Source organism: Neopelma chrysocephalum, unplaced genomic scaffold, assembly GCF_003984885.1.
Source record: "Neopelma chrysocephalum unplaced genomic scaffold, ASM398488v2 Primary Assembly neopelma1_26, whole genome shotgun sequence".
NCBI lineage: Eukaryota > Metazoa > Chordata > Aves > Passeriformes > Pipridae > Neopelma > Neopelma chrysocephalum.
The window spans coordinates 24,184,230-24,197,610 of record NW_020897695.1 but is presented as its reverse complement, the minus strand read 5'-3'; the positions used below and the strand labels follow the sequence as shown (position 1 = coordinate 24,197,610).

The 13,381-nt window shown below is 40.5% G+C and overlaps 1 protein-coding gene across 18 annotated transcripts in view; it reads right to left on the bottom strand.

The window, feature by feature from the left end:
• Positions 1 to 2,050: 2,050 nt before the first annotated feature.
• Positions 2,051 to 13,381, bottom strand: part of TNS3 (tensin 3) — a 222,944-nt gene continuing 211,613 nt past the window's right edge. For 17 of the 18 annotated variants that reach the window (XM_027675943.1, XM_027675957.1, XM_027675956.1 and 14 more), the window contains one exon: positions 11,721 to 12,690. In XM_027675943.1, coding sequence (XP_027531744.1) covers positions 12,546 to 12,690 — 145 coding nt within the window. In that variant the 3' untranslated portion in view covers positions 11,721 to 12,545. Of the gene's footprint in view, positions 4,088 to 11,720; positions 12,691 to 13,381 lie in introns of those variants that run through there. The other variant, XR_003533048.1, reaches the window with a different exon arrangement.

Sequence of the window (13,381 nt, the reverse complement as noted above, 5' to 3'; positions counted from 1 at the left end):
AGGACATAATTAATTTGTTCTCCTGCATTCTCACAGACAAGAAGAAAACACTTCTGTATCTGATATCCAGCTCAGTTTGTGATTTTTTTGTACTTTCTTCTTCCTTTTCATTAGAATTTATCCTATCTGAGAAACATTTCTGCTCTTATAGAAATATACTAATTCACAGGAACTTGAGTTTCAGAAGAAGTGCATTTTTAAGCAAGCAAAATGGAGATTAAAGAGTTAAATGCTGAGTGCTGGTCTGTTCAGTGGAGAGTCTGGGTAGGGGAGAGAATGGCCAGGTGGTTCAGGAGAATGGAAAGACAATGGATGCTGTTACCTCGCTCGAGTTTCTTGCTGACTGATGTGATGATTTCTAAAGATGGGTAAAATCTTGCCATTATTTAATTAGATCTGTGAGGAGAGCGGAAGTCATTTTGCTTAACTTGTACACAGAATTGAATTTTCTTTATGTAACCAAAGTGCTAAGTAAAGACCTAACATGCATGTGTCTTAACATGGAATAAGTGTTAGAATAGTTGGTATTTTAATTGAAAACCCAGGTGCTGAAGTCATGTATTTATGAAGAACTTCACTGGTTTAATTTTTTCCCACCTAAGCGTATTTTCAGACTTCATAATGCTAATATTCAGAAGGCAATTGAATTTTTTTCCAAGTATGAATACGTCATCTTTTAAAAAGAATTTTTTTTGTGTTTTTAAACATTAAGATATACAGCTATGCATGACACATATCACAGTAGATATCCAGATATTTATTTAGTCTCTAATCCTAATAAAGAGCTGGCTTTTCAGGGTAACAATTAGATTTGGAAAGAAGATGTATCAGCAGGCATTGTTTTTCCCCAAATAGTTTTTTGTAGTACGTAATTTCACTGTGTGTCCAACATTTATAAATTGTTATCAAGATTCAGACACTGATTAGCCTAAAAGAAATTCTATATAGAATACATTTAGATATGTTTTATGTACATGCTATTGCTGGACCATGTAGTGTTTATACTGAGAGGCTTTTCACTGAAAATTAGTGAAAACTTCTTTTGAACAAGAAAGAAGTCACTAACTTGATTCTGGGTCTTGAAGCCTTAAAAAAACCCCACAACCAAAAAATGATGGCCAGCTCTTCAGAAAAGTCCAAGGAGCTCAGCAGTACTGATGCTTCACTGTGAAGAAACTTGAGTTTTCAGTGGTGAAACAGCATCTGTATTATTTACCTGTGATAAACAAGGTCTAGCACATTCTGACAGTACGGACATGGCAAAGTACTTAAGATAGATTAGATGTAACTAGCACTTAGGGTTTTGAAGGATTGGCATGGGAGGGGAGGGTTGAGTCCTTTTTTGCTGGTGAGTTATACTATAAAAAATAAAACAGTTTAATGGATAGTGAGCATGATACCTTTTGCATTCAAACCACTAAATCCTTAAGTGTACAACTCAGTAACCAGCTACATGCTCAGGCTCACCAACAGATGAAGTTCATCTTTTGCATCTTTGCTTGTAGTGAAACTCAGTAGAGAATTGAAAGGTCTTTTATGCTGTTCTAGCAAAGTGAAGGGAAAAAAGAGATTCTTCCAATCATGATGGGAAATGATCTGAATGAAGAAGTAAAATTTTCTCAATGGCAATGTGTACAAATCTGAACTGCGAGGTCATCAAAACACTGCAAGCTCTAGTCACACTTGTTATGAGGAACACTAAGGCAATATCTAAGCCTGATAAGGCAAAATCTGATCATGTTCCAGTTTCTTATTTGCACATATGGGAATAGAATATTTCAACTGGAAGGGACCGACAATGTTCGTTCACTCCGACTGTCTGATTACCTCACAGCTGATCAAAGGTTAAAGCACGTTATGAAGGGCAGTGTCCAAATGACTTTTAACGCTGACAGACAGGTCAGGCATGACCACCTGTAAAGCCCTGGTCCCAAAGTCTCAAGCTTTACCAGGAGTTTTATTTTTATTTAGACTCCAAGAGCTTGCCCACCAAACTTTTGCAGAGCCTTTGAATACCTGGAATTCACATAAAGACGAAAAGTCACAGACCTTTTCCCAAGAGATTTCTTTTAATTTAGTGAGAAAATAAGCATTTTGGCAAAAGGTTTTACAGGAGTAAAATACAAGCAAGGAGAAGTATTTAACTAAAGCACCCAACACACAACTACCACAATTTTTAATGAAATACAACCCATCAGTTTTAAGTTACCCACAAGAGATTACGAAAGAAAAGAGTAAAGAAAGAAAGAGATTAAAAGAAGAAAGAAGTAAAGAAAGAGGTTAGCAGAAGAAACTTGTGCTACCACCAGAGGTCACTTGACAGCAGGTCCCACGAGAGAAGGCAGGCCAACACAGAGGCCCTCTGCACCTCTATTTTTGTCCCCTATTCAATGTGGCCACCCCTGCCAGGCAGGACATCCAGCTCACTGATCACTCAATGGCATCCAGGCCAGAAAGAGAGGTGGTGCAGCCAATCAGAGGCTCCAGGGGGTGTGGTGTGGGTGGGCTACCAGACAGGCCTTTTTTGATTGACATGCCACCCACAGCCACATGGCTTCCAGGCACTCAGCCATGTTGGCTGCAGGCCTTACCTAGTGGACACTGATACTGGATGCCTGGCCCTCTCCCCCCCTCCACCACATACACACAGACAAGACGGTTGATTCGACCCAACAATCAAATAACCCAGTGAGATACAAATCTGGGCGCTCACACTCTTCCAGGGTTTGACGGCCCTCTTGGTAAGAAATATTTCCTTGTGTCAAATCTGAAAGATGCAGGTTTCAGCCATTGGCAGAGTCCTGGCACTGGGTAGCAGGGAGAACAGATCAGCACCTGCCTCTCCACTTCCCCTCCTCAGGAAGCTGTAGAGAGCAGTGTAGTTAACCCTGAGTCTCCTTCCCCCCAAACTACACAAACCCAGTGTCCTTAGCTGCTCCTCAGAGTACATGCCTGCCAGTCCCTTTGTCAACTTTGTTGCCTTCTTCTGGATGCATTCAAGAACCTTCACATAATTTTTAAATGGTGGGTCTCACACAATACTCAAGGTGAGGCGGTGCCAACACTGAATACAGAAGGATAATCAACTCTTTGGACCGATTGGTGAAGGTGTGTTTGATGCATCCCAGGACATGTTTCGCCCTCTGGGCTGCCCGGGCACGCACTGCTGACTGATACTGAGCAAGATGCCGACCAGCACTCCCAGGCCCCTTTCTGCAGGACTGCCTGCCAGCCACTCCTCACCTAATTTAGACTTGTGCCTCATGCTACTGTGTTCCAGATGCATTTGGACTCATTACATTTAGTCCCATTCATCATTGCCCAATGCTCCAAGATATTCAGATCCCTCTGCAAGGCATCTTGTCTCTCAAGAGAGTCAGCAGCATCTGCCAGTTTGTTACCATCAGCAAATCTGGTAATGGTGCATTCAAATCCTGCATCCAGTCACTGGGAAGCATATTGAACAGAACTGGCCCTAGAATTGAGCCCTGAGGAATGCCACTGGTGACCAGTGACCAGACAGATGTAGCCCCACTTACTGCAACACTTGAGCTATGCCCTTCAGCCAGTTCGTCACCCAGCGCACCATGAACCTGCTCATTCCACAACTGGACAACTTGTCTTGAAGGATGCTGGAAAGGACAATATCAAAAGCCTTACTAAAATCCAGAAAAATTACATCCATCACCTTCCCTTCATCCACTAAGCGGGTGACCTCATCATAAAAAGACAGCAAAATAGTTCAATAGGATTTTGTGAAACCATGTTGACTGTACCTGATGATTGCACTATTTTTTAAATGCCTTTCAATAGTTATAAAAGTTTTGGGCTGGGGTAGAGTTAATTCTCTTCACAGTAGCTCCTATGGGGATGTATTTGGATTTGTGCTGAAAACACTGTGGATAACACAGAGATGTTTCCATTATTGCTGAGCTGTGCGGGCACAGTATCAAGGCGTTGTCCCTCTCTGTAAGGAAAGAGTGCAGCATAAGCCTTAGACATGCCTTTGGCGGTGAAACTTGTTGCAGAAAATGTCAGGCTTGGTGGTGAAAGGTTGCAGAAAACAGCACAGGTGCCTATGCACAAGCTGCAAAAAGAAAGTTTTAGTTCTGGCTTGTGGAGGCAGGACTGAACCCTGCAACTGTCCATTGCAGTGTGTTACATAACAAGTGTATAACTGCTCAAGTGCAAGAAGTGGGGTCACAAATAGGACACTTGATTTTGGGAGTACTTGAATTGTAAGACCCCCAGAGTAGACCCCCGACGACCACTGAATTAAGACCCAAGCATGTGCAATGACCACTCCTACTCTTGCCTCATGCTAATGAGGAACTGAAAACCACTACTACCCTCACCTCCCATGCCAGGTATAAAAGTGACTCAGGGAATGAACTGAGTGGGACCCTACCACCATAAAGCCACTGGTGTTGCCAAATACCTCCAAAATTGTTATGAATAACAGAACCCTCTAACACTGTCTTTTTAGTGTCAGAAAGCAAGGCATTACTTTATTTGCAGCACTGGGTTTGTATGTGGGTAACAAAAATCCTGCCTCCATACAGACACCAATACATCACTTTTTCACCTAATTATACATTTTTAACAAACAAAGAAATTAATGTTCATCATTAATTAGTATTCTATCCACTACTGGTTTTTAATCTCTCGTTGCTTATGCTAATTCATTCATACTTTTAGTCTTTTAGTCTCAGTAGGAATTTTCCGACACAAATATTGAGCCATTTTTAGTCTTCTTCATTATCTGCTGCTTTATGCAAAAGATATTTATTTCCAAATGTCCAGCTTCAACAACACATCTTTCTCTCATGGCCTTTGTTCACTGAAGCATATGAAGGTTAACTTTAACAAAACTTACAGTTTTAGTACTTTTCCCAAGCTATGTTCTCATGAAAGTTGTTTATGACAACTGTTTTCTATATTCTGGCTAAAAGTTATTTAAGGTCTAACACACAACCTATGATTGATTAAAACAACTAAATAAAAGGTTAATTAAGACCATTAAAAAAATTAGAAAAGTTATCTAATTTCAAACAGCGGGACCCCACCATCAAGAAGCAGTCTGGCACACTGAGGGACTAATGGTACACCACTGGATGCACATTGGTAACTATCTTCTGCTTGCACTCTTTCTCTCCCCCCTCTCTCCCGCTCCTCTCTCTCTCTCTTTCCCCTATATACCTAATGTTAGGAATGAAGCAGGTATTGTTGAACTGGCATTTCATCTTATTTGCACCTTAATTTGGGCAGAGGACTTTAACAGTGGATCCTAACAGGCTCTCACACCACCCCATCAGTGAGGAGGCTTGGGGTGCAGAAGAAGCTGGGAGGGGACACAGCTGGGAGAGCTGACACCAATTGACCAAAGGGATATTCCATACTATATGGTGTCATGCTCAGCACATATAGCTGGGGCAGAAGGAGGAAGGGGTGTATGTTCAGAGTGATGGTGCTTGTTTTCCCAACTCATCATTACGCAAGATGGAGCCCTGCTGTCCTGGGGATGTCTGAACACCTGCCTGCCTATGTGAAATGATTAATGAATTTCTTTTTTTGCTTTGCTTGTGAATGCAGCTACTGCTTTACCTATTAAGCTGTCTTTATCTCAATCCATGACTTTTCCCACTTTGACTCTTCCAAATCTCTCCCCACCTCACTATGGGGAAGTGAGAAAGTGGCTGCATGGGGTTGTCACTGCTTGCCTTGCCGACACCTATCAGCAGGCCCAAAGTCGGCTGTGGGAGAACAACCTCCGTTCAGACAAACTGTCTTCTCCACGTGTGTCCCTTCTCCTGTGTCTGCTGCTGTCCTGCTGGTGCTCCTCGCACTGCTCTGGTGTCCATCGCAAATAGGTACTAACTGAGTAGTAGAACAACAGAGCAACAATTCCCAAAGAGCTGCTCAGGCAACCTCCTCCATGGGGCTGTGCTACCGTAAGCTTCATCACTAGAGCTTTGTGGCTGTATCATTCCACCAGCTGGCAATAGGTTAGATCAGGAGGAGACAAAAAGGCAAAAACCCCAACACTTCTATTGAGTTTTTGTCATTGTAAATATCTAACACAAAAGCATGTAGAAAGGGAATGCCTTGTTCATGTGAGCAGAAATCCTAGGGATAACTTGGAAGTCAGAGCCATCCCCTTGTCAGAGACTGAAATGGTTAATGGCTTAAAAACCAAAAGACTTTTCTTTACTGTAGAAAATTGCAAAGAAACAGATGCTCATCTACAGAAGTCCACCCCTCCCCGAATATGCCTACTAATTTGGACTGTGAAAGGACCTTGAAATAAGGTGGTACTACTGCCCAAGTATCCCAAGAGCAGAAGGGCATGCATACCTGAAGACACAAACTGGATTTCCAGATAAGGGAAGAGGCTGATAAGATGAAAATCCTACAAGGTGGGATACTCCTTCTTATCATGCCCATGTCCTCCCTTACATGATGACTCAGCTGTGAAAACCACTCCAGGGAGCACCAAAGACATTCACACCTAGCTTGAGCTACACATCTCGGATGATGAACCATAAAGGGTCATGATTAATTCAACTACACTGAGAGCTGCAACATCTTAGAAAGTGTCAAAGACTTGTGGAATGTCCGATGATCCAGTATTACATCATCCAGGGGAGGTACAAGGCACGTTTCCACCTTGCACGTTATAAACCCCATGAAATGGGAGTTATGTGGACTCTTTCTCCCCACCACTCGACAGATACAGTCTGCAACCATTGAGAAGACCATAAGAAGAGCACCAATGGGACATGGCCAGAACCTACGGAGTGGTGATATCTTCTTCTACTTAATCGGTTTCTCAGTCATTTGTAGGGAATCAAGATTATATAACTGGGAGAAACTTAGAAGGGGAACTTGGCAAGATAAATGCGGACGTGGTGAAATCACAGAATCACAGAATCATAGAATCAGTTGGAAAGGACCCCCGAGATCATCAAGTCCAACCCTTGATCCACTACCACCCGTAGTTACTAAACCATGGCACATCCAGTCTCATCTTAAAACCTTCCAGGGATGGAGAATCCACCACTTCCCTGGGCAGTGCCCATTCCAATGTCTGATTACCCTCTCTGTCATCCTTGATCAACCCAATAACCTTCTCTGATGAAATGACTGGTTTGGATGAAGGTAAGGGAGTGGATATTGTCTTCATGGACTTCAGTATGGCCTTTGACACTGTCTTGGGTAATACCCTCCTAGACAAGGTGCTGATATAGGGGCTAGATAAGCAGATAGTAAAGTGGATTGAAAAGCACCTGAACAGCTGGGTATTGAGAGTGCTAATGAGCAATGCAAGGTCTAGTTGGAGGTCAGTAAGCAGTGGTCTACCTCAAGGGTCCATACTGGGTCCAGTCCTGTTTAACATGTTAATCGATTACCTGGATGGATGACGGGGCAGAGTATACCCTCAGCAAGTTTGTCAGTGACACAAAACTGATGCTGAGAGAGTTGGGACTGTACAGCCTTGGAGAAGAGAAGACTCAGGGGGGAGTTTATCAATATGTATAAATAATGGGAGGGCGCAAAGAGGACAGAGCCAGGCTCTTTCCAGTGGTGCCCTGTGACAGGACAAGAGCTGATTTGCACAAACTGAAACACAGGCAGTTACCTCCAAACATCAGGATACATTTTGTTACTGAGAGGGTGACTGAGAACTACCACAGGTTGACCAGGGAGATTGTGGAGACTCCATTCCTGGAGATATTCAAGCTGTCTGGGCATGGTCCTGTGCAAATGGCTCTTGATGGCCCTCTTTAAACAAGGGAGGCGGACTAGAGGACCTCCTTAAGTCCCTTCCAACCTCAACCACTCTATGATTCTGCAAATACTAAAACATTAAAATGGCTCCGAACATTTCTGCTTTATGAGACATTAAATGTCTTCAAAGAAAGGGAATAGTTCCGGTTTGATATCCCTTGCAGTGACACGTAATGCAAATTCCTTTTCAGTTATTCAGCAAGATCCTTAAATTCTCTAAAAAGCACCCCTTTGCCTTCTTGGTAGTCCGCCAGATTTGCTAGGACTCCTGCAAGCTTCCTGACTTAAGCTACTAAGAACTTCTTTAGCTACTTGTCCTTCATGCACACTGCCCAATGTAGTTTACACTACTGTAATCTTTGTGCTAGGTGTAAACAGTAAAAGCAGATGAGGGATTTACTCCACCTATCTTGGTGGGCCGAGTTTTCTTGTTTCAAGAGTTTTCTAATAAAAATATTTTAAAAATCACAAGGCAGCAGGTTATGCCCATTTTTAAGGAGTATCGCTGTTCACTTAAAAAGTCCCTCCAAAGAAATTTTTTTACTGACCCTTTCAAAGACAAAAACACATAAGGGCTGAGTGCTGACTTGTTTAGTCTTGCCAAAGGAAGAATGAGGGACTGAAGGGGGGTCAGATCTCTTGCTAAAAATACCTCAGGGAGAAAACAGTTATTCATGCTAAGAGACAGTGCTGGCATAAGAACCACTCCATATAAACCAGTTGTGAATACATCTAGGATGAATACCGAAAGCAGATTTTTATCCACTAGAGCAAACAGACCCCTTCAAATGCACTCAAGAGCAGCATACATGCACAATGGCATCCAAGTTCAAGGACAAGAGTTTAACAGGAGAGGCTGGACTCCTGACACAGAAGATTCATTTTGCTCTTGCATCCTTGTCATCTGTTCCACATTATAAAACATTCCAATAAAAACTAATACTTTTCATTAGTAACTCCATTGCATTACGCCCACGCATAAACCTCACAACAGCCTGTAGTGATGAAAGACAATAAAGCACACTGAATGAAAAATTCCTGCCAGCCTAGAAAAGGCATCAGCATGACATACCAGACATACCAGCAAGACATATCAGTCTCCAAAATAATCCTGATAAAGCATGTATATTACCCAACCTTCAGTGTATGGCTGATGCACTGATTTTGAACCTATTTCAGCTAGGGGTAAGATTTCTCACCCCCTCTCATGCTCCTCTGGAAGGTTTTCCATTGTAATCTCTGTGGCGATACAGTTAAATGGGTACAGCATCTCAGAAGATGACATCATATTCTTCCTTCTTACACTGAAATATGCAATGCAGGCAAAAGGTACTTTTATATCACTATAACCAAAAATTAACTAGGAAAATCACATGCTTTAACTGAATTGAACCACTAACACAGACTCATGCAAAGTCAAGTCCTTGAAATAAATCTCAAGTGTTTCTTAAAACTAAACCCCAGCACGCAACCTATTCTTAATTCATGAAGAATGTTTTAATCATTAGCTGGTTTTGAATACCAGAAGGTAACTTTCATTCAGAACAGACGGCCACGTCACACTGTGTTGTGGAATTTCACATTTGTAATTTTATTATAATCTGAAAGAGGTGGTATCTGAAGAGCAGAGAAAATGACTATACAAAGAATTTATAGAACATTCATTTATATACTGCAGACCTTCAGATGCTTTTTTACAGCTTCAAGAAAAAAGTAAAAATTTTCACTAGTAGAAAAACCAAGAAAGAAACATTAAATTTTTAACGATACTGTTGGATACACTAAGACCATTTAATTAAAAACATGGCTTTTAGCATTTTTGTATTAACACTGTATGATTATAGTAGCATATTTACTAACTATATTTAGCTATATAGTAGCATATTTACTAACAGGAGTCTGGTTAAATGCATGTGTCAATTTGCTGCCATTAGTTATGAAACTGCATATACACATCTACCAAAAATCTTGAAAGAAAGTGCTGTGTTAAAGATTTAGTCTTGTATTTGCCTTGAACATATAAGTTCCATGAATATCTTTCTACATGCACTACATAATGGTACATACTGAACTATTTTGCTTTGTGCATTTTTTAATTCATTAAAAAGCAAGAGCACATGGCACTATACCATCCAAAGGAATGCATAACAGAAAACCTCCCTTAGAAACAGGGTAACTTCTTTTTTCCCACTTACCAAGTAGAGCTAAACTCCCAGGAAATACCACCAGGAGTTTCAGCATTCAATCCCTTATGCTTTTGAATTTAGCAGACCTTGAAAAGGCACAAGGAATAAAAAATAAGGCCCTGAATGGAAATAACAATACATGAGAAAAAAGACATTTTATCTTCAGCCCAAAGGCCAACACTTGGTGTCTGAGAAGACACACTAAAATTTAAGTATTATCTACAGAAATGAAAAAATAGAGTAAAAAATTCTTCCTCATTTCAATGCTCACAACACATCAGATTTAAATCTAACTGAGACTTAAATCTAACTGAGATGTCAGCTGAAGAAATTCTTTGGGCTCCAACCGGCTGACTAGATTAGGCAACTGGAATCTTTGTACATCAAAAGAATATTAAAAGAAAACTTGTGCTCACATTTTTTAAAAGGAGCAGAACTCCTGGAAGTAAGAACTGCATTCTTTTTTCGGATGGTACATAAACTCTTTAAGTAGTATACCTCTGTGCCAGAAGAATTATTTGTTAAAATCAGAGGTATTTGCCTTTGTTGCTTCAATGGTAGCTACTGCACTTTGGATTGCTTCACCCTTCCACAGACATCCAATGCCCACTGCTACTAATACACCACTTTCTGGTCCCAATACATTAAACTGCAAATCTTTCTTTTCTTTCCCTCTCTTCCCTACTCCCTTCCTTTTAAAAAGCATAAAGTTATTTACACAAAATTCATAGTTACACAAATAAAACACTTTGGCTATGGTCACTGAATAAGGTTTCTGTGGTCCTAATACTTCAGGAAATAAAAAGAGAGCTATTAAAAAAACCCATCATATTTTATACAGGACAAATGTAGTTCAAATTGGTGGAACCCTCTTAAAATATAGCCCAACCAGAGTTTCTCATTCCATTTAACCATTACTTAGTAACAGTGGATAAAAGGATTAAAATCTAAAAGTGGGTATAGTTACTAGTTAATCCAGCAGCTCATGCATTCAGAATGTAGTATTCAGCATGTCATTTTATTCCTCAGGTTATGAATATAATGTTGACAGCCACACATGAAAGAAATAGAGGCAATGAAACTTTTCAGCACTTGCGAACACTAAAGCTCCTTTATTACCCTTAGTTCTCATATAGGGGTCTAGTACTGCTCCTTTTGAATGAATGGGAATTACACAGTAGACCTCAGAGGCTTACTCTCTTTGTGTAGGCTTCCACTGTAATCTACTGTGTCAATTTTCTGGAAAACTAACTAGCACTTTCTTATGTATTTCAAATATCAATGTGTTTAGAAAGATACCGAGATATGTACAAGTGTGATGGTTGTAGAAATCATGACATAAATGCTCTCAAGAAATGGGTCAGAGGAACAAAATAAATTCCATTCACTTTCAGATTTGCTGACTCAAGGAATTATAAATCAAAAATAGTTCCTACTGATAAAAAAAAGCCAAAAAATCCTCAAAAATTCAATAAAAGTGGGGCAAAAGAATCCACAAATATAATTAAATATTAGGTAGGGGAACAAATGTTACTACCAAATCAGTATTGCAAAGACAGAAAACCGGATGTATCTTGTCACTAACACAAAAGTGACTCTATTGTCTCTATACAGGTTATACACACTTTTACTTACACAAGTAAAGAGGCAAAGCTCAGCAATGGTATAGTTTCAAAATTATCTGTATGACATATCAAGATCTGAGATCTACTATAAATAATCTGGCACAGGTAAAAATGCATAAATTATACAATTTTCCTCTTTGTTTTCCCCTCATTTTTATCCTGTAATTATTAAAATGCAGAATGTTCCCTGCTTAGTTCTTTGTATAAAGACAATACAAACCTCCCTAATTACAGAATAGATTTCCACACAAACTTTTTCGTTCCGTCACTTCTTCCTTATTTAAAAATTTTCAAAGTAAAACAGCCCAGCCTTCTTAAATACAGAGCTATCTTCCTGAATATTCCAACTGCCACTCCTTTCTTATCAGAAATCAACCTGCAAAAACCTTCTCTTCACATACATCTTCCCCTTTCTCCATTCAGTTCCCATCATTGATCACAAGGATGAAGGGAGGAGCAAATAGTCTTCCTCAGTTGATCATTCTCTTAAAAGCACGTTTGCAAGGCCTATAGCTACCATTGATGCAACCATGGCAAGTGTGTTTGTGGAGGTTATACACTTTCTGAAAAAAAAAGTAGCACAATCCAATGAGCATTTCTGCTCCAATAAATTATGAGAAACAGCGTGTGAAGATATATTAGAAACCCTTCAGGAGAAAAGTTTTTCGTTTATGCTTCATTCAGGTATGGGCTACATGGGTTTGGGTGGCACCCAGCTTCTTTTGTTTTATCATCTGATATGAAAACAAAGAAATAATGCTTTGTGAAGTCAGAGGCATCTTCAAATAGAAGCCTGAACCCTTGCAAACACAATACACAGACCATCCTCTGCTTTCCTTACTGGGAATGACAAGGTTCAGACTGTTGCTGAATAGCCTTTCTCCCTCTCACAGTGATTTCCTTCAGTGAAGTCAGCGAAGAGCTCTGAATCAAGGATGGAAAGGCATCAGATCTTCTTCTGAGATCCAATCATGACCTTTGATACAAAGTTCACAATGGCACTGGCAGGTTGCTCTGGATCATGCTCTGCAAAGAGGTGGCATACGTTGTCTGTGGCACTGCCTTGCTTCCTGGCAATGAACCCAAACACTCTGCAAGGGCAGCAATCACAGTATGTCAGAGAACAGACAGACAGGCATCACCTCTCTTCATAACGAGACTGCAGAAACGAAGAACACAAACCAGACTTCCTCTGTTCTGATGGACAAGGCCCCATGTGACTGCTAAACACAGTGGTCCAGATGGACCAGACATCTCAGGAGAGAATCAGGGAAGGCAACTGTCCCCTTCCTTCTACTCTGTGTGTTGTCAGAGAAGTGCTGCTGACTCTTGGGATATATTTAATCTGATTCAATACTGCTGTTCTCTTACCTACCGTGGGGAGTGTGTGGTGTGGTGTATCAGGGATTGCCTAAAGAGAGGTTTTTGAGGGACAGAGTATTGTAAAAAGGACTTAGACCATCTATTTCTTTCTTACTCTTCCTCACTTTCCAGAAACAAGTGCCTGAACCTCTCTGTTTAGGTTATTTCTTTTGGTTAAAGGGGACAACAATGTTTGCCTTCAACAGAAAACACTTTGCAATCCACTGGTAGTTATACATTTATGCCACACATTAATATTACTAAGAGTATTTTCATCTACATATCACGGGGGGCAATTTTTTTTTAATGGTATCATTTTAAGTGAGACAAGTAAGCTTGTGGTACTGTTGCTGGACAAGTGGAACACAAAACTGAGTAGCAAATAGCTCTGTTTTAACTTCTGAAACCTTAGTCAAATCA